The sequence below is a fragment of the Pseudophryne corroboree genome, chromosome 2 (genome assembly GCF_028390025.1).
Source record: "Pseudophryne corroboree isolate aPseCor3 chromosome 2, aPseCor3.hap2, whole genome shotgun sequence".
NCBI classification, from domain to species: Eukaryota; Metazoa; Chordata; class Amphibia; order Anura; family Myobatrachidae; genus Pseudophryne; species Pseudophryne corroboree.
Window position 1 is genome coordinate 1048724230 of NC_086445.1, and position 20655 is coordinate 1048744884.

The following is a 20655-nucleotide window of genomic DNA, read 5'->3' on the forward strand; positions in this document are numbered from 1 at the left end:
CCTGCAACCTAACCCTAACCGCCCTCCCCTCCTGCAACCTAACCCTAACCTCCCTCCCCTCCTGCAACCTAACCCTAACCTCCCTCCCCTCCTGCAACCTAACCCTAACCACCCTCCCCTCCTGCAACCTAACCCTAACCACCCTCCCCTCCTGCAACCTAACCCTAAGCTCCCTCCCCTCCTGCAACCTAACCCTAACCTCCCTCCTCTCCTGCAACCTAACCCTGACCCTACCCCTCTTGCAACCTAACCCTAAATGCCCTCCCCTTCTGCAACCTATCCCTGACCCCACCCTCCTTGCAGCCTAACCCTAACTGTCCCCACTACATCCTTACCCTCCCCCTGCAGCCTAACTGTACTCCCCCCTCTGACACCCTAACCTCCGCCCCCTGCACCCTAACCTTAACAATCCCCACCACAACCTAACCCCCCCTCCCTGCAGCCTAACCCTAACGATCCCCACCACAGCCTAACCTTAAGCCTCCCCCTAGCGCCTAACCCTAACCCCAGTACTTACCATCAGCATTTCATCCGTGGGGATCCTGACCGCATCCCGGGGAAACAGCCGCTGGCATCACACGGATAATTGGGCTTTTCACCCCTTTGATATCTCTGATGTCGGGAATCAATTTGGAGAATATATTTAGTTCTTTAATAAACCATCACTTGTTACATTGCTCCATCATGAGCTTTCCTCTTACATCCTTTGTCTCCTGCATACAGTTACATTACATTCCTTCACCTATACCGTATCACATACATGGCCATTTAGTATTTATACACCAATTTCAGTCTGTGTTTGGTCTGATAATATTATATTATATTGAGATATTAGTTATACGTCATCTCAGCCTGTAGAGAGTGTGGATATTATGGACTGGTCAGAGACCCTCAGAATACGAGGCCTGGACCCCTCAGCTGCTGGCTCGGGGCATATATATATACACACATTATAAGGGCTTCAATATATCTTCAGAACGTTACTGAGAGGAACCAGAGTTCATTCCGCCTCCTCTGTCCCACCACCACCGTTCCTCTCACACACTGTCACAGGAGATAAGAGGTGTCCTCGGCTCTTGGGATTGGAATTTCCAGTTTTGTTTTTCCTTCTTTTTAGGTATCTCCATGCCAGCAGTATCACCAGTAATATGAAGAGAAATGGGAACACGGCAAGAAAGGAGAAGAGAAGCGGGGAAGAGCAGACCTGTGAGTGGACACCTGTGGTGGAAATAAATGGAGACATCATCAACTCATATCAGGGTCTGCTAAGCTAGGAGACGAAAATAGCCTATAAAGAGACATATATAGTTAAGCTGAATGTGAGACTGCAGCAGTCTACAGAGAGGCCTGGGAGGAGGATGCAGTCTACAGAGAGGCATGGGAGGAGGCTGCAATCTACAGAGAGGCCTGGGAAGAGGTTGCAGTCTACAGAGAGCCCTGGGAGGAGGATGCAGTCTACAGCGAGGCCTGGGAGGAGGCTGCAATCTACAGAGAGGCCTGGGAGGAGACTGCAGTCTACAGAGAGGCCTGGGAGGAGGCTGCGGTCTACAGAGAGGCCCGGGAGGAGGCTGCGGTCTACAGAGAGGCCTAGGAGAAGGCTGCAGTCTATAGAGAGGTCTGGGAGGAGGTTGCGGTGTTTAGAGAGGTCTGGGAGGAGGTTGCAGTCTATAGAGAGGTCTGGGAGGAGGTTGCAGTCTATAGAGAGGTCTGGGAGGAGGTTGCAGTCTATAGAGAGGTCTGGGAGGAGGTTGCAGTCTATAGAGAGGTCTGGGAGGAGGTTGCAGTCTACAGAGAGCTCTGGGAGGAGGTTACAGTCTATAGAGAGCTCTGGGAGGAGGTTGCAGTCTATGGAGAGGCCTGGGAGGAAGTTGCAGTCTACAGAGAGCTCTGGGAGGAGGTGGCAGTCTACAGAGAGCTCTGGGAGGAGGTTGGAGTCTACAGAGAGCTCTGGGAGGAGGTTGCAGTCTATGGAGAGGCCTGGGAGGAGACTGCATCCTACAGAGAGGCCTGGGAGGAGGCTGCATCCTACAGAGAGGCCTGGGAGGAGGCTGCCTCTATCCCAGGGCCGCTTGCATCTTTCTCTACCCAGGGGCTGCTCGTGTCTGCCTCTATCCAGGGGCCGGTCGTGTCTGCCTCTATCCCGGGGCCAATGAAAGTAGGGGCATTATAGAGTATTTTGTACCTTCAGGCTGGACAGTGATGGTGGCGTCCCCAGATCTGTGCTCTCCCATTAGGCTCCAGGCCCCTCGGGGGATCAGCACCCACTCTTGGACCCAGCAGTAATAGACTCCGGCATCTTCCTCCTGGATGCTGAGGATCCTCAGGGTCCCTGTGCCCTCTGATGCCCTCTCATACTGGAGGCGGCTGCCTATCCCATCATCGCTGGGATAGTGATACAGACCGGTGTGACTGGCATTGAACAGCAGCTGCTCCGGGGTCCCAGGTCCCAGGATCCTCCACCAGGTGACGGAGAGGGCAGAGCTGGGTGTGGACACGGACAGTACCTGGCAGGGCAAGGTGAGGATGGACTTCTCTGGCACCAGAAGGGTTACATTAGTGTGGTTCACGCTCAGATGGTCTCCTGGGAGGAAAGTGTCAGAATTAAACATGTCTGTGCTGAATAATATATAACGCACCGCAGTGCCTACAGGTGGAGCAGGGTGCAATAGAGACATGCAGCAGCATTGTCCATGGGTGGGCCACATACTGTATTACTAAGCCAGGACCCATCTGCTCATGTACAGGCAGTGCCCTGACCCAGGGTGGAAAGCACAAATGTTCAGAGGCAAAATCACTGGACACCTCTGGAAAATGGTCCAGAAGCCATGAACAATATCATATAACCAGAACTCCTGAACTGTATAATATAACTAAATCCAGAACCCCTAAACTAGGCTTTAAATAGTTGAATCCAGAACTTTTTAAACTATTCATTTCCTTCTATTAAGTACGGCTGCCCCACAGAACCCCCCCCCAACTTCTGTCCAACAGAACCCTGCACCCTCTGTCCCACAGAACCCCCCACACCTCTGTCCTACAGAACCCTGCACCCTCTGTCCCACAGAAATCCTCCCCCCACCTCTGTCCTACAGAATCCTGCACCCTCTGTCCCACAGAACCCCCCCCCCCACCTCTGTCCTACAGAACCCTGCACTCTCTGTCGCACAGAACCCCCCCCCCCCACCTCTGTCCTACAGGACCCTGCACCCTCTGTCCCACAGAACCCCCCCAACTTCTGTGATACAGAACCCTGCACCCTCTGTCCCACAGAACCCCCTCCCACCACCACCACCACCTCTGTCCTACAGGACCTTGCACCCTCTGTCCCACAGAAACCACCCAACCTCTGTCCTGCAGAACCCTGCACCCTCTGTCCCACAGAACCCCCCCCAACCTCTGTCCTACAGAACCCTGCACCCTCTGTCCCACAGAACCCCCCCCAACCTCTGTCCTACAGAACCCTGCACCCTCTGTCCCACAGAACCCCCCCCCAACTTATGTCCTACAGAACCCCACATCCTCTGTGCCACAGAACCCCACACCCTCTGTCCCAACGATCCACCCCAACAACCTCTGTCCCACAGAATCCCGCACCCTCCGTCCCACAAAACCCCACACCCCCTGAACCCCACACCCTCTGTCCCACAGAACCCCCCAACCCCTGACACACAGAACCCCACACCCACTGTCCCACAGAAACCCCAACCCCTGACACACAGAACCCCACACCCACTGTGAAGGACTGCTGGCCATGGACAGAGAACATGGAGACAACGCAGAGGATTCTCCCGGTAATTGTTACCTACCTAGCCTGGTGATTCTGAGCTGTAGGTAACCTGACGTATCAGTGGCCTCCATCTTCCATCTCTCCTCCTGCAGCCTCCACTCCTCCGCCTGGCAGTAGTATGTTCCTGCCTCTTCCTGCCCCACGTTCCGCAGGATCAGGCTGTAATTCCCCCGGCTTGTGGCCACGAATTGCAAGCGCTTGGCTAGTGACTCCTCGTACTCAGTGACCCCTTCCCGGTCTGCTCGGTATAGGAGGGTGGAGGAGTAGAGGCCAGGCCTCTGATAATACCAGGATACGGAGTGGAGGGAGGCAGAGCTGAGAGCCACCCCCAAGGGGCAAGTCAGCACAACGTCGCCGCCTTCCGGAACCTCAGAGCTCACATTCTCCTTAGGAACATTCAGGGTGGTATCTGTGGGTGAGGAGAGAAGAATGAGAGGACTTTATCGATAGGTCCAGTTACTGCGTCTCATCTATGTCTACATCGGGGATGTTCCCTGCCAGAGGAAGACCCGAAATTCTGCCCATATTCTGGGGTACATCACCACCAGTTCTTCCACCACCCCTGCTGGCTATGTTATGTCGCCGTTTTTATGCGTTTTGTCTATGGCAGAACCGGGATCACATTACAGAGAGGTGCAGGTGATCCTTCTGACGTGAGGGCCTCATTCTGTGATTGACACGTGTTCAGTGGGCCTAACGTAGGACTCTCAGCCGCCCCCAGACCCCGCTCGTGGCATTGTGCACATAGCTACACTCGGGTTATTGTCACACCGGGCCGATCGGATAATCCTGCAAGATATCATCGGACATTAGTACCTGAAGCACTGAAGGCTGTGTGTGTGGCCCCGGAGGTCTTCTCTTTCCCCAGTCTGGTCCAGGCCCCGCTCTCCTTCTGCAGCCACTCCTGTACTGAACAGTAGTAGGACCCCATCTGCCCGGAGCCCGGTCTCAGGATCCGCAGGGTGACGACGTCCGCAGAGACTCGCTCACTGAGGAACCTGGACCTTGGTCCGGAGAACGACGGGTTGGGAGAAATCACCCCCTCTTGGCTGAACGCCAGGATTTCCACTGGAGAGGTGGCCGTGGGTGGGAGGAAGTGCCACGCCACACTCAGGGCAGTACCAGGGGTCCGGGCTTTGATGTCACAAGTCACAGCGGCCTCATCTTGCACACTGGTCACTGACAGCAGCCGGGCGGTGGTGTCCATCAGAAGACGGCTGGCTGGGGACAGAGGGACAGAAGTGCGGCAGTTACACGGGTCACATCTATCACACGTACAGTGTGGTCTCATACACCTCCTGACGGCTCACAGCTCCGGGTAATGTGGGGACCGGGAGACCCCCTTACATTTACATGTGTGCATAACAAAGTCACATTCTAGCCGTTATACTGCAAACCCCTCACAAACGCCTTTCCCGCCATACAAACCGCTGTGCCAACAGTGTGACGCCAGGCGGAAATGGCGCACCGCAGCACAAAGCAGAAACCCTCAGTGGTCAGATGTGTACGAGCCACACGGCTGATTCCGTGGCCGTGCTCAGACCATGTCAGTAAATGTTAGTATACCATGTGAGGGGCATTTACTGACATGCTGAGGGGCAATAGTCCATAGCAATACGGACATACTGGGGGAGAACACGGAGAGAGAGGAAGCGCAGCCAGATCCTGTCATCCATATAGCACAGCACATGCTGATTTATTAAATGGAGAGAGATAAAGTATCAGCCAATCAGCTGCTAGCTTCCATGTTACAGGCTGAGTTTGCAAACTAACTGCTAGGTGCTGATTGGCTGATACTTTATCTCTCCCCACGGCTTAGTACATAGACCTCATTGTATTTACTGAATTCTGCACCTGTCTTGTAGCGTGAGCGCCACTTTCTGCGCCGTTAGTAAAGACCCTTCAATGTGCAGCATAGAGAATATTATAACCCCCCGTCTTAGTGGACGTTAATGTAACGCTCATGTATGACCTGCGCAGTCACACACTATTTTATCTCTTGTGATTTCAGTTTCAGGCTCTCAGGGGCCACGGAAATAATCTGCGGATATAATTTCCCCACGGCGACTTTCATAGCGGTCTGTGTGGACGGCAGACCCATCATCCCTACCTGCAGTCCCAACAGCACTTCATGAGAGGAGAACCCACTGTCTGCTGCTGTGGCGGAGTGACACCCGCTGGGTGAGATTAGACTGTTGTGCAAGGCTCTTGTAGAGGCCCAGAAACACTACACACCCAATGATGCAGGTAAAGAGCCTATAAATGTACATGGGAACTTTGTTCCGCTGCTTACAGGTCACTACCCTGTACTTAGTGTAAATCACATTCATTGGCGGAACTTCCAACCTGAGGCCTGGTCTCCAGGTGCCGCACCCTACCAACACCCTGTCACCCCGCACCAGGAGGAGAGAGATGTGACTGGGAGTCCTAGTACCTGCTGGCTATGGGAGAGGCAGCAGTTGAGAGTGCCCCCAACAGTCTGAATGCAGCTGACCCTTCTTCCTTCCTCTGCGCCCCCCTGACAGCTGCTGCCCGGTGGCCAATGCTTCCAATGGCTCCTGGAGTTCCGCCACTAATTTCAGGATCAGAGGACACAGGGCCTTATTCAGGTTTATTAGCAAACCAAAAAGTTAGCAAATAGGCAAAATCATGTGCAGTGCAGGCAGGGGCAGATGTAACATGTGCAGAGAGAGTTAGATGTTAGGCTGCACTGCAGGTGGGGCAGATGTAACATGTGCAGAGGGAGTTAGAGCTGGGTGGGGTGTGTTCAAATTGAAATCTAAATTGCAGTGTAAAAATAAAGCAGCCAGTATTTACCCTGCACAGAAACAATATAACCCACCCACATCTAACTCTCTCTGCACATGTTATATCTGCCCCCCTACAGTGCGCATGGTTTTGCACAACTGCTAACAAACCCGAATAAGCCCCATAGTACAGTAAATCTACCACACCCACGCCTGTCAGTGGCGGTGACGCCCGTGGAATGATACTGGCCGGAACTGAGTGGGATTTACTACACACTGCGACATTATAATCTCTGACATTCTGCTCTCGGTGTTTGAGCCATAGCCATTTACTAAAGCTTGGTGTTGGTGATGTTGCCCCTAGCAACCAATCACATTCTGTCTATCGTTTCTCTATTGTATCCTAGAAAATGATAGAATATGATTGGTTGCTATGGACAACATCACTTTTCATTTTTAGAAGCTTTAGTAAATTTACTCTCTAGAGTGTAAGCCTGCGAGCAGGACCCTCCTACCTCTCTGTCTGTTATTACCCAGTCCCATCTTATCACTGTTATACAGCGCAGCGGTATATGTCAGCACTATATAAATACATGGTAATAATAATATGTCAGGGGTTACATTACAGATACACAGGGACGGTCGCACTTACGTGGTAACTGGACGCTTACGGCCATGACGTTGGAGGGGACTGACGGTGTCCTCGTGTTCACATCTGGATCCAGCACCCCGACTCTGCACACGTATGATCCCCCCTGCTCCTGCTGGACCCGGAAAATTGTCAACGTGGCGGTGTGCCCCTCTACGGAGAGCTGCGCTTTTCCTCGGAAGCCTGAGGATGAATTTCCCCAGGACAGGTCGCTCCTGGACGTGGCGACCACGCTCTGAAAGGGCCCCTGCGGGTTGGAGCTGGGCTGAAAGTCCCAGGACCAGAGCAGGAATTTATCCAGCAGGCTGTACTGTGCCGTCACCCTGCAGAATAGCGTGGCGTTATCACCGGAGGTTACCCGCGCGTTCCTCGTCATCAGCGTGGCGCTGAAAGAGCCGTCTGCAATGAGAAGAGGGAGAATATTCCGTCAAGACAGAGACGTAAAAAAAGACGCTCAGCGCTACAGAGTCACACGGCGCTAACGCATTAAGTGTAACGCAACTTCTAGCGCACGGAGCAAAGATGTAAGAGGCCCACAAAGTTCCGGCTAGCGGTCGCGTGAACCTCTGAAAGAGGGGGTAGCCTGGAGGATTAGCGCCGCAGTGTAATGGCGCCGTTCCTGGTTAGAAAACCCCAGTAAGCATATTTAAACCTAGAACAAGATTACGCTAGTGCCGTCACCACAGTAACGAAATCTGCGTCCCACTCTCCCAGGCCTGGCCATGAGAGAGCTGCCCCATAGGAGACATAGGCCTGGCCATGATAGAGCTGCCCCACAGGAGACATAGGCCTGGCCATGAGAGAGCTGTCCCACAGGAGACACAGGCCTGGCCATGATAGAGCTGCCCCACAGGAGACACAGGCCTGGCCATGAGAGAGCTGCCCACAGGAGACATAGGCCTGGCCATGAGAGAGCTGCCCACAGGAGACATAGGCCTGGCCATGAGAGAGCTGCTCCACATGAGACATAGGCCTGGCCATGAGAGAGCTGCCTCACAGGAGACATAGGCCTGGCCATGAGAGAGCTGCCCCACAGGAGACATAGGCCTGGCCATGAGAGAGCTGCCCACAGGAGACATAGGCCTGGCCATGAGAGAGCTGCCCACAGGAGACATAGGCCTGGCCATGAGAGAGCTGCTCCACAGGAGACATAGGCCTGGCCATGATAGAGCTGCCCCACAGGAGACACAGGCCTGGCCATGAGAGAGCTGCCCACAGGAGACACAGGCCTGGCCATGAGAGAGCTGCCCCACAGGAGACATAGGCCTGGCCATGAGAGAGCTGCCCCACAGGAGACACAGGCCTGGCCATGAGAGAGCTGCCCCACAGGAGACATAGGCCTGGCCATGAGAGAGCTGCCCCACAGGAGACATAGGCCTGGCCATGAGAGAGCTGCTCCACAGGAGACATAGGCCTGGCCATCAGAGAGCTGCCCACAGGAGACACAGGCCTGGCCATGAGAGAGCTGCCCCACAGGAGACATAGGCCTGGCCATGAGAGAGCTGCTCCACAGGAGACATAGGCCTGGCCATCAGAGAGCTGCCCACAGGAGACACAGGCCTGGCCATGAGAGAGCTGCCCCACAGGAGACATAGGCCTGGCCATGAGAGAGCTGCCCCACAGGAGACATAGGCCTGACCATGAGAGAGTTGCCCCACAGGAGACATAGGCCTGGCCATCAGAGAGCTGCCCACAGGAGACACAGGCCTGGCCATGAGAGAGCTGCCTCACAGGAGACATAGGCCTGACCATAAGAGAGCTGCCTCACAGGAGACATAGGCCTGACCATGAGAGAGCTGCCCCACAGGAGACACAGGCCTGGCCATGAGAGAGCTGCCTCACAGGAGACATAGGCCTGACCATGAGAGAGCTGCCCCACAGGAGACATAGGCCTGGCCATGAGAGAGCTGCCCCACAGGAGACACAGGCCTGACCATGAGAGAGCTGCCCCACAGGAGTCATAGGCCTGGCCATGAGAGAGCTGCCCACAGGAGACATAGGCCTGGCCATGAGCGAGCTGCCTCACAGGAGACATAGGCCTGGCCATGAGAGAGTTGCCTCACAGGAGACATAGGCCTGGCCATGAGAGAGTTGCCCCACAGGAGACATAGGCCTGGCCATGAGAGAGCTGCCCCACAGGAGACATAGGCCTGGCCATGAGAGAGCTGCCCCACAGGAGACACAGGTCTGGCCATGAGAGAGCTGCTCCACAGGAGACATAGGCCTGACCATGAGAGAGCTGCCCCACAGGAGACATAGGCCTGGCCATGAGAGAGCTGCCCCACAGGAGACACAGGCCTGACCATGAGAGAGCTGCCCCACAGGAGTCATAGGCCTGGCCATGAGAGAGCTGCCCACAGGAGACATAGGCCTGGCCATGAGCGAGCTGCCTCACAGGAGACATAGGCCTGGCCATGAGAGAGTTGCCTCACAGGAGACATAGGCCTGGCCATGAGAGAGTTGCCCCACAGGAGACATAGGCCTGGCCATGAGAGAGCTGCCCCACAGGAGACATAGGCCTGGCCATGAGAGAGCTGCCCCACAGGAGACATAGGCCTGACCATGAGAGAGCTGCCCCACAGGAGACATAGGCCTGGCCATGAGAGAGCTGCTCCACAGGAGACATAGGCCTGGCCATGAGAGAGTTGCCCCACAAGAGACATAGGCCTGGCCATCAGAGAGCTGCCCACAGGAGACACAGGCCTGGCCATGAGAGAGCTGCCTCACAGGAGACATAGGCCTGACCATGAGAGAGCTGCCCCACAGGAGACATAGGCCTGGCCATGAGAGAGCTGCCCCACAGGAGACACAGGCCTGGCCATGAGAGAGCTGCCTCACAGGAGACATAGGCCTGACCATGAGAGAGCTGCCCCACAGGAGACATAGGCCTGGCCATGAGAGAGCTGCCCCACAGGAGACACAGGCCTGACCATGAGAGAGCTGCCCCACAGGAGTCATAGGCCTGGCCATGAGAGAGCTGCCCACAGGAGACATAGGCCTGGCCATGAGCGAGCTGCCTCACAGGAGACATAGGCCTGGCCATGAGAGAGTTGCCTCACAGGAGACATAGGCCTGGCCATGAGAGAGTTGCCACACAGGAGACATAGGCCTGGCCATGAGAGAGCTGCCCCACAGGAGACATAGGCCTGGCCATGAGAGAGCTGCCCCACAGGAGACATAGGCCTGGCCATGAGAGAGCTGCCCCACAGGAGTCATAGGCCTCTCTGGCGGCCATATTGCCGAGCTTCTGCCAGTGGGTACTTCTGTGCCAGGCGTGCCCTCTGCCTTATGCCACCAATAACAGAGCAGAGACATGGAACCAGATGCAGGTGTACAGTCTGCTATTGGGCTTCAGTATAAATGTACTGTCTGCTGCCCTGAGGAAAGACCCCTACACTATGGGAGGAATTCAGTCACACCCGGAAATTTACCAGGTGTGAATAGAGGTGGTAGTCACCAGCTTTAATGCCTGGGGCTATTCAATTAGAGTACATTGGCTGGGGACAAGGATGCACAGGTGGGCCAGATGGGGCCGGATACAGGGGCAGAATATACGAAGGGGGGACCTGCTCGTGGAGCTTACAATCTACAGTAAAGTGTAACCTGGGCTCCAGCTCCGGATTGTTCCCATTTACTACACAGGAGAGGTGAGAAGCCCAGGACTATCAGAGTGTTAGGGTCTCCTGCCCTGTGCTGCCACGTCGTCATGGCAACCGGGAGACAAGTGCTAGCGGAGTAACCTGAGCGCAGCTGATACTCCGGTTCGGGTCTTTTGCTGTGCAGTGGTTACAGGCTCTGTGCACGGCAGGGGATCCGGTGCTGGTTTTTGTGCTCACAGTCTGTGAGGTTTGAGTGGGGCGTGGACAGCACCTGCTATATAAGGCCTCTTCTCAGGTTAAGCAGATGCTGCTGAATCTTTGTTGGTTAGTCAGTTCATGAAAGTTAGCCAGTACTGTGTAGCTTTGTATTTGTTGTTGCTTACTGCAAATAGGCCTGGGGATTTGGTACTACACTCTGCCAATCCAGACCTAGCAGTAAGACTGGAGTCAGTCGTTTAACTTGCTGGGGTTCTTTTGCTACTCTGTGAACTTAGCAAGTTTGCTGTATTCTCAGACTTGCCTGTCTAATCCTGTCTCACTGTGCAAGGTGTTCTGGTGTCAGTTTAGTGGCAGTAAGCTGAACCTGTGCACTGCAAGTGAGGATTAGGATTGTGGAGACTCTCCTTGTGCCTATCATTCCATCTTTGACCAAGGAGTTTACTGCCACACCCGTTGGTAACCCTTTAGGGTTTTGCTGTTGCCCTTAGCAACAGCATTTCGGGTTCTCTACGTATTAAAACACAACATCTTGCTTTTTCCATCTGAGCATTACTAATACTGGGGAGACACCCAGTTTCTTAGCCTCTGGGCTTCTCTGTTCACTTTGTGTTTATTTTGTTACCCTATCACCTTCTGTGTACGTAATGTCATATTCCCCAGTCTGTCTGTGAGTTCATTTGTTTTGCATCCCTATCCGTTCAGACACCAGTACATTCCTGCAGGCACTGGTGTGCATAACACAAAGTTACAGACTCAGGGCCTCTTTTTGGCCTCTTGTCGCTGAGCTCTATAACCCCTTGTGTTAGTAAGGGGTTAATATCCCGACCCTACCCCTCCAGAATCCTATTTATACCCTAAACACCCGCCCCGGGGCCCTTCTCTATGCTCCTGTTCTCCCGGCAGTAATATCCCTGTTTATGCTGATCTCTGCCCCGTCAGCAGCTACCACCACCTGCTATCAGTCCTGGCACAGCGACCACAGCTGCTACACACGTACCAGGAGACCTGAACATGGCATCGTATCCTCTCCTATTCCTCGCTGTGTCACCAGCCGCTATCAGTCCTGACACAGCGACCACAGCTGCTACACACGTACCAGGAGACCTGTACATGGCATCGTATCCTCTCCTATTCCTCGCTGTGTCACCAGCCGCTATCAGTCCTGACACAGCGACCACAGCTGCTACACACGTACCAGGAGACCTGTACATGGCATCGTATCCTCTCCTATTCCTCGCTGTGTCACCAGCCGCTATCAGTCCTGACACAGCGACCACAGCTGCTACACACGTACCAGGAGACCTGTACATGGCATCGTATCCTCCTATTCCTCGCTGTGTCACCAGCCGCTATCAGTCCTGACACAGCGACCACAGCTGCTACACACGTACCAGGAGACCTGAACATGGCATCGTATCCTCTCCTATTCCTCGCTGTGTCACCAGCCGCTATCAGTCCTGACACAGCGACCACAGCTGCTACACACGTACCAGGAGACCTGTACATGGCATCATATCCTCCTATTCCTCGCTGTGTCACCAGCCGCTATCAGTCCTGACACAGCGACCACAGCTGCTACACACGTACCAGGAGACCTGTATATGGCATCGTATCCTCCTATTCCTCGCTGTGTCACCAGCCACTATCAGTCCTGACACAGCGACCACAGCTGCTACACACGTACCAGGAGACCTGTACATGGCATCGTATCCTCTCCTATTCCTCGCTGTGTCACCAGCCGCTATCAGTCCTGACACAGCGACCACAGCTGCTACACACGTACCAGGAGACCTGTACATGGCATCGTATCCTCCTATTCCTCGCTGTGTCACCAGCCGCTATCAGTCCTGACACAGCGACCACAGCTGCTACACACGTACCAGGAGACCTGTACATGGCATCGTACCCTCTCCTATTCCTCGCTGTGTCACCAGCCGCTATCAGTCCTGGCACAGCGACCACAGCTGCTACACACGTACCAGGAGACCTGTACATGGCATCATATCCTCTCCTATTCCTCCTGTGTCACCAGCCGCTATCAGTCCTGGCACAGCGACCACAGCTGCTACACACGTACCAGGAGACCTGTACATGGCATCGTATCCTCTCCTATTCCTCGCTGTGTCACCAGCCGCTATCAGTCCTGACACAGCGACCACAGCTGCTACACACGTACCAGGAGACCTGTACATGGCATCGTATCCTCCTATTCCTCGCTGTGTCACCAGCCGCTATCAGTCCTGACACAGCGACCACAGCTGCTACACACGTACCAGGAGACCTGTACATGGCATCGTATCCTCTCCTATTCCTCGCTGTATCACCAGCCGCTATCAGTCCTGACACAGCGACCACAGCTGCTACACACGTACCAGGAGACCTGTACATGGCATCGTACCCTCTCCTATTCCTCGCTGTGTCACCAGCCGCTATCAGTCCTGACACAGCGACCACAGCTGCTACACACGTACCAAGAGACCTGTACATGGCATCATATCCTCCTATTCCTCGCTGTGTCACCAGCCGCTATCAGTCCTGACACAGCGACCACAGCTGCTACACACGTACCAGGAGACCTGTACATGGCATCGTATCCTCCTATTCCTCGCTGTGTCACCAGCCGCTATCAGTCCTGACACAGCGACCACAGCTGCTACACAGGTACCAGGAGACCTGTACATGGCATCGTATCCTCCTATGCCTCGCTGTGTCACCAGCCGCTATCAGTCCTGTCACAGTGACCACAGCTGCTGCACAGGTACCAGGAGACATGTACATGGCATCGTATCCTCTCTCCTATTCCTCGCTGTGTAACCAGCCGCTATCAGTCCTGACACAGCGACCACAGCTGCTACACACGTACCAGGAGACCTGTACATGGCATCGTATCCTCTCCTATTCCTCCTGTGTCACCAGCCGCTATCAGTCCTGACACAGCGACCACAGCTGCTACACACGTACCAGGAGACCTGTACATGGCATCGTATCCTCTCCTATTCCTCGCTGTGTCACCAGCCACTATCAGTCCTGACACAGCGACCACAGCTGCTACACACGTACCAGGAGACCTGTACATGGCATCGTATCCTCTCCTATTCCTCGCTGTGTCACCAGCCACTATCAGTCCTGACACAGCGACCACAGCTGCTACACACGTACCAGGAGACCTGTACATGGCATCGTATCCTCTCCTATTCCTCGCTGTGTCACCAGCCACTATCAGTCCTGACACAGCGACCACAGCTGCTACACACGTACCAGGAGACCTGTACATGGCATCGTATCCTCTCCTATTCCTCGCTGTGTCACCAGCCGCTATCAGTCCTGGCACAGCGACCACAGCTGCTACACACGTACCAGGAGACCTGTACATGGCATCGTATCCTCTCCTATTCCTCGCTGTGTCACCAGCCGCTATCAGTCCTGACACAGCGACCACAGCTGCTACACACGTACCAGGAGACCTGTACATGGCATCGTATCCTCTCCTATTCCTCGCTGTGTCACCAGCCGCTATCAGTCCTGACACAGCGACCACAGCTGCTACACACGTACCAGGAGACCTGTACATGGCATCGTATCCTCTCCTATTCCTCGCTGTGTCACCAGCCGCTATCAGTCCTGACACAGCGACCACAGCTGCTACACACGTACCAGGAGACCTGTACATGGCATCATATCCTCTCCTATTCCTCGCTGTATCACCAGCCGCTATCAGTCCTGTCACAGCGACCACAGCTGCTACACACGTACCAGGAGACCTGTACATGGCATCATATCCTCTCCTATTCCTCGCTGTGTCACCAGCCGCTATCAGTCCTGACACAGCGACCACAGCTGCTACACACGTACCAGGAGACCTGTACATGGCATCGTATCCTCTCCTATTCCTCGCTGTGTCACCAGCCGCTATCAGTCCTGTCACAGCGACCACAGCTGCTACACACGTACCAGGAGACCTGTACATGGCATCGTATCCTCTCCTATTCCTCGCTGTGTCACCAGCCGCTATCAGTCCTGACACAGCGACCACAGCTGCTACACATGTACCAGGAGACCTGTACATGGCATCGTATCCTCTCCTATTCCTCCTGTGTCACCAGCCGCTATCAGTCCTGTCACAGTGACCACAGCTGCTACACACGTACCAGGAGACCTGTACATGGCATCGTATCCTCTCCTATTCCTCCTGTGTCACCAGCCGCTATCAGTCCTGACACAGCGACCACAGCTGCTACACACGTACCAGGAGACCTGTACATGGCATCATATCCTCTCCTATTCCTCGCTGTGTCACCAGCCGCCATCAGTCCTGACACAGCGACCACAGCTGCTACACACGTACCAGGAGACCTGTACATGGCATCGTATCCTCTCCTATTCCTCGCTGTGTCACCAGCCGCTATCAGTCCTGGCACAGTGACCACAGCTGCTACACACGTACCAGGAGACCTGTACATGGCACCGTATCCTCTCCTATTCCTCGCTGTGTCACCAGCCGCTATCAGTCCTGGCACAGCGACCACAGCTGCTACACACGTACCAGGAGACCTGTACATGGCATCGTATCCTCTCCTATTCCTCGCTGTGTCACCAGCCGCTATCAGTCCTGACACAGCGACCACAGCTGCTACACACGTACCAGGAGACCTGTACATGGCATCGTATCCTCTCCTATTCCTCGCTGTGTCACCAGCCGCTATCAGTCCTGACACAGCGACCACAGCTGCTACACACGTACCAGGAGACCTGTACATGGCATCATATCCTCTCCTATTCCTCGCTGTGTCACCAGCCGCTATCAGTCCTGACACAGCGACCACAGCTGCTACACACGTACCAGGAGACCTGTACATGGCATCGTATCCTCCTATTCCTCGCTGTGTCACCAGCCACTATCAGTCCTGACACAGCGACCACAGCTGCTACACACGTACCAGGAGACCTGTACATGGCATCGTATCCTCTCCTATTCCTCGCTGTGTCACCAGCCGCTATCAGTCCTGACACAGCGACCACAGCTGCTACACACGTACCAGGAGACCTGTACATGGCATCGTATCCTCTCCTATTCCTCGCTGTGTCACCAGCCGCTATCAGTCCTGACACAGCGACCACAGCTGCTACACACGTACCAGGAGACCTGTACATGGCATCGTATCCTCTCCTATTCCTCCTGTGTCACCAGCCGCTATCAGTCCTGACACAGCGACCACAGCTGCTACACACGTACCAGGAGACCTGTACATGGCATCGTATCCTCTCCTATTCCTCGCTGTGTCACCAGCCGCTATCAGTCCTGACACAGTGACCACAGTTGCTACACACGTACCAGGAGACCTGTACATGGCATCATATCCTCCTATTCCTCGCTGTGTCACCAGCCGCTATCAGTCCTGACACAGCGACCACAGCTGCTACACACGTACCAGGAGACCTGTACATGGCATCGTATCCTCTCCTATTCCTCGCTGTGTCACCAGCCGCTATCAGTCCTGACACAGCGACCACAGCTGCTACACACGTACCAGGAGACCTGTACATGGCATCGTATCCTCTCCTATTCCTCGCTGTGTCACCAGCCGCTATCAGTCCTGACACAGCGACCACAGCTGCTACACACGTACCAGGAGACCTGTACATGGCATCGTATCCTCTCCTATTCCTCGCTGTGTCACCAGCCGCTATCAGTCCTGACACAGCGACCACAGCTGCTACACACGTACCAGGAGACCTGTACATGGCATCATATCCTCTCCTATTCCTCGCTGTGTCACCAGCCGCTATCAGTCCTGACACAGCGACCACAGCTGCTACACACGTACCAGGAGACCTGTACATGGCATCGTATCCTCTCCTATTCCTCGCTGTGTCACCAGCCGCTATCAGTCCTGACACAGCGACCACAGCTGCTACACACGTACCAGGAGACCTGTACATGGCATCAGTATCCCTCTCCTATTCCTCGCTGTGTCACCAGCCGCTATCAGTCCTGACACAGCGACCACAGCTGCTACACACGTACCAGGAGACCTGTACATGGCATCGTATCCTCTCCTATTCCTCGCTGTGTCACCAGCCGCTATCAGTCCTGACACAGCGACCACAGCTGCTACACACGTACCAGGAGACCTGTACATGGCACTCGTATCCTCTCCTATTCCTCGCTGTGTCACCAGCCGCTATCAGTCCTGACACAGCGACCACAGCTGCTACACACGTACCAGGAGACCTGTACATGGCATCATATCCTCTCCTATTCCTCGCTGTGTCACCAGCCGCTATCAGTCCTGACACAGCGACCACAGCTGCTACACACGTACCAGGAGACCTGTACATGGCATCGTATCCTCTCCTATTCCTCGCTGTGTCACCAGCCGCTATGAGTCCTGACACAGCGACCACAGCTGCTACACACGTACCAGGAGACCTGTACATGGCATCGTATCCTCTCCTATTCCTCGCTGTGTCACCAGCCGCTATCAGTCCTGACACAGCGACCACAGCTGCTACACACGTACCAGGAGACCTGTACATGGCATCGTATCCTCTCCTATTCCTCCTGTGTCACCAGCCGCTATCAGTCCTGACACAGCGACCACAGCTGCTACACACGTACCAGGAGACCTGTACATGGCATCGTATCCTCTCCTATTCCTCCTGTGTCACCAGCCGCTATCAGTCCTGACACAGCGACCACAGCTGCTGCACACGTACCAGGAGACCTGTACATGGCATCGTATCCTCCTATTCCTCGCTGTGTCACCAGCCGCTATCAGTCCTGGCACAGCGACCACAGCTGCTACACACGTACCAGGAGACCTGTACATGGCATCGTATCCTCTCCTATTCCTCGCTGTGTAACCAGCCGCTATCAGTCCTGACACAGCGACCACAGCTGCTACACACGTACCAGGAGACCTGTACATGGCATCGTATCCTCCTATTCCTCGCTGTGTCACCAGCCGCTATCAGTCCTGACACAGCGACCACAGCTGCTACACACGTACCAGGAGACCTGTACATGGCATCATATCCTCCTATTCCTCGCTGTGTCACCAGCCGCTATCAGTCCTGACACAGCGACCACAGCTGCTACACACGTACCAGGAGACCTGTACATGGCATCGTATCCTCCTATTCCTCGCTGTGTCACCAGCCGCTATCAGTCCTGACACAGCGACCACAGCTGCTACACACGTACCAGGAGACCTGTACATGGCATCGTATCCTCTCCTATTTCTCGCTGTGTAACCAGCCGCTATCAGTCCTGACACAGCGACCACAGCTGCTACACACGTACCAGGAGACCTGTACATGGCATCATATCCTCTCCTATTCCTCGCTGTGTCACCAGCCGCTATCAGTCCTGACACAGCGACCACAGCTGCTACACACGTACCAGGAGACCTGTACATGGCATCGTATCCTCTCCTATTCCTCGCTGTGTCACCAGCCGCTATCAGTCCTGGCACAGCGACCACAGCTGCTACACACGTACCAGGAGATCTGTACATGGCATCGTATCCTCTCCTATTCCTCGCTGTGTAACCAGCCGCTATCAGTCCTGACACAGCGACCACAGCTGCTACACACGTACCAGGAGACCTGTACATGGCATCGTATCCTCTCCTATTCCTCGCTGTGTCACCAGCCGCTATCAGTACTGGCACAGCGACCACAGCTGCTACACACGTACCAGGAGACCTGTACATGGCATCATATCCTCCTATTCCTCGCTGTGTAACCAGCCGCTATCAGTCCTGACACAGCGACCACAGCTGCTACACACGTACCAGGAGACCTGTACATGGCATCGTATCCTCTCCTATTCCTCGCTGTGTAACCAGCCGCTATCAGTCCTGACACAGCGACCACAGCTGCTACACACGTACCAGGAGACCTGTACATGGCATCATATCCTCTCCTATTCCTCGCTGTGTCACCAGCCGCTATCAGTCCTGACACAGCGACCACAGCTGCTACACACGTACCAGGAGACCTGTACATGGCATCATATCCTCTCCTATTCCTCGCTGTGTCACCAGCCGCTATCAGTCCCTGACACAGCGACCACAGCTGCTACACACGTACCAGGAGACCTGTACATGGCATCGTATCCTCTCCTATTCCTCGCTGTGTCACCAGCCGCTATCAGTCCTGTCACAGCGACCACAGCTGCTACACACGTACCAGGAGACCTGTACATGGCATCGTATCCTCTCCTATTCCTCCTGTGTCACCAGCCGCTATCAGTCCTGACACAGTGACCACAGCTGCTACACACGTACCAGGAGACCTGTACATGGCATCGTATCCTCTCCTATTCCTCCTGTGTCACCAGCCGCTATCAGTCCTGACACAGCGACCACAGCTGCTACACACGTACCAGGAGACCTGTACATGGCATCATATCCTCTCCTATTCCTCGCTGTGTCACCAGCCGCTATCAGTCCTGACACAGCGACCACAGCTGCTACACACGTACCAGGAGACCTGTACATGGCATCGTACCCTCTCCTATTCCTCGCTGTGTCACCAGCCGCTATCAGTCCTGGCACAGCGACCACAGCTGCTACACACGTACCAGGAGACCTGTACATGGCATCATATCCTCTCCTATTCCTCCTGTGTCACCAGCCGCTATCAGTCCTGGCACAGCGACCACAGCTGCTACACACGTACCAGGAGACCTGTACATGGCATCGTATCCTCTCCTATTCCTCGCTGTGTCACCAGCCGCTATCAGTCCTGACACAGCGACCACAGCTGCTACACACGTACCAGGAGACCTGTACATGGCATCGTATCCTCCTATTCCTCGCTGTGTCACCAGCCGCTATCAGTCCTGGCACAGCGACCACAGCTGCTACACACGTACCAGGAGACCTGTACATGGCATCGTATCCTCTCCTATTCCTCGCTGTGTCACCAGCCGCTATCAGTCCTGACACAGCGACCACAGCTGCTACACACGTACCAGGAGTCCTGTACATGGCATCATATCCTCTCCTATTCCTCGCTGTGTCACCAGCCGCTATCAGTCCTGGCACAGCGACCACAGCTGCTACACACGTACCAGGAGACCTGTACATGGCATCGTATCCTCCTATTCCTCGCTGTGTAACCAGCCGCTATCAGTCCTGACACAGCGACCACAGCTGCTACACACGTACCAGGAGACCTGTACATGGCATCGTATCCTCTCCTATTCCTCGCTGTGTCACCAGCCGCTATCAGTCCTGTCACAGCGACCACAGCTGCTACACACGTACCAGGAGACCTGTACATGGCACCGTATCCTCTCCTATTCCTCGCTGTGTCACCAGCCGCTATCAGTCCTGACACAGCGACCACAGCTGCTACACACGTACCAGGAGACCTGTACATGGCATCGTATCCTCTCCTATTCCTCGCTGTGTCACCAGCCGCTATCAGTCCTGACACAGCGACCACAGCTGCTACACACGTACCAGGAGACCTGTACATGGCATCGTATCCTCTCCTATTCCTCGCTGTGTCACCAGCCGCTATCAGTCCTGACACAGCGACCACAGCTGCTACACACGTACCAGGAGACCTGTACATGGCATCGTATCCTCTCCTATTCCTCGCTGTGTCACCAGCCGCCATCAGTCCTGACACAGCGACCAC

At 54.8% G+C, this 20655-nt stretch overlaps 1 protein-coding gene across 1 annotated transcript in view; it reads right to left on the bottom strand.

Annotated features, from left to right (window-relative positions):
- Window positions 1–665: 665 nt before the first annotated feature.
- The window catches only part of LOC135050399 (immunoglobulin superfamily member 3-like), a 100479-nt gene continuing 80489 nt past the window's right edge, over window positions 666–20655 (bottom strand). The window contains exons 6-10 of the mRNA XM_063956886.1: window positions 7187–7582; window positions 4604–5008; window positions 3807–4196; window positions 2183–2581; window positions 666–1218 (exon numbers count right to left, since the gene is read on the bottom strand). Coding sequence (XP_063812956.1) covers window positions 1001–1218; window positions 2183–2581; window positions 3807–4196; window positions 4604–5008; window positions 7187–7582 — 1808 coding nt within the window. The 3' untranslated portion in view covers window positions 666–1000. The remainder of the gene's footprint in view (window positions 1219–2182; window positions 2582–3806; window positions 4197–4603; window positions 5009–7186; window positions 7583–20655) is intronic.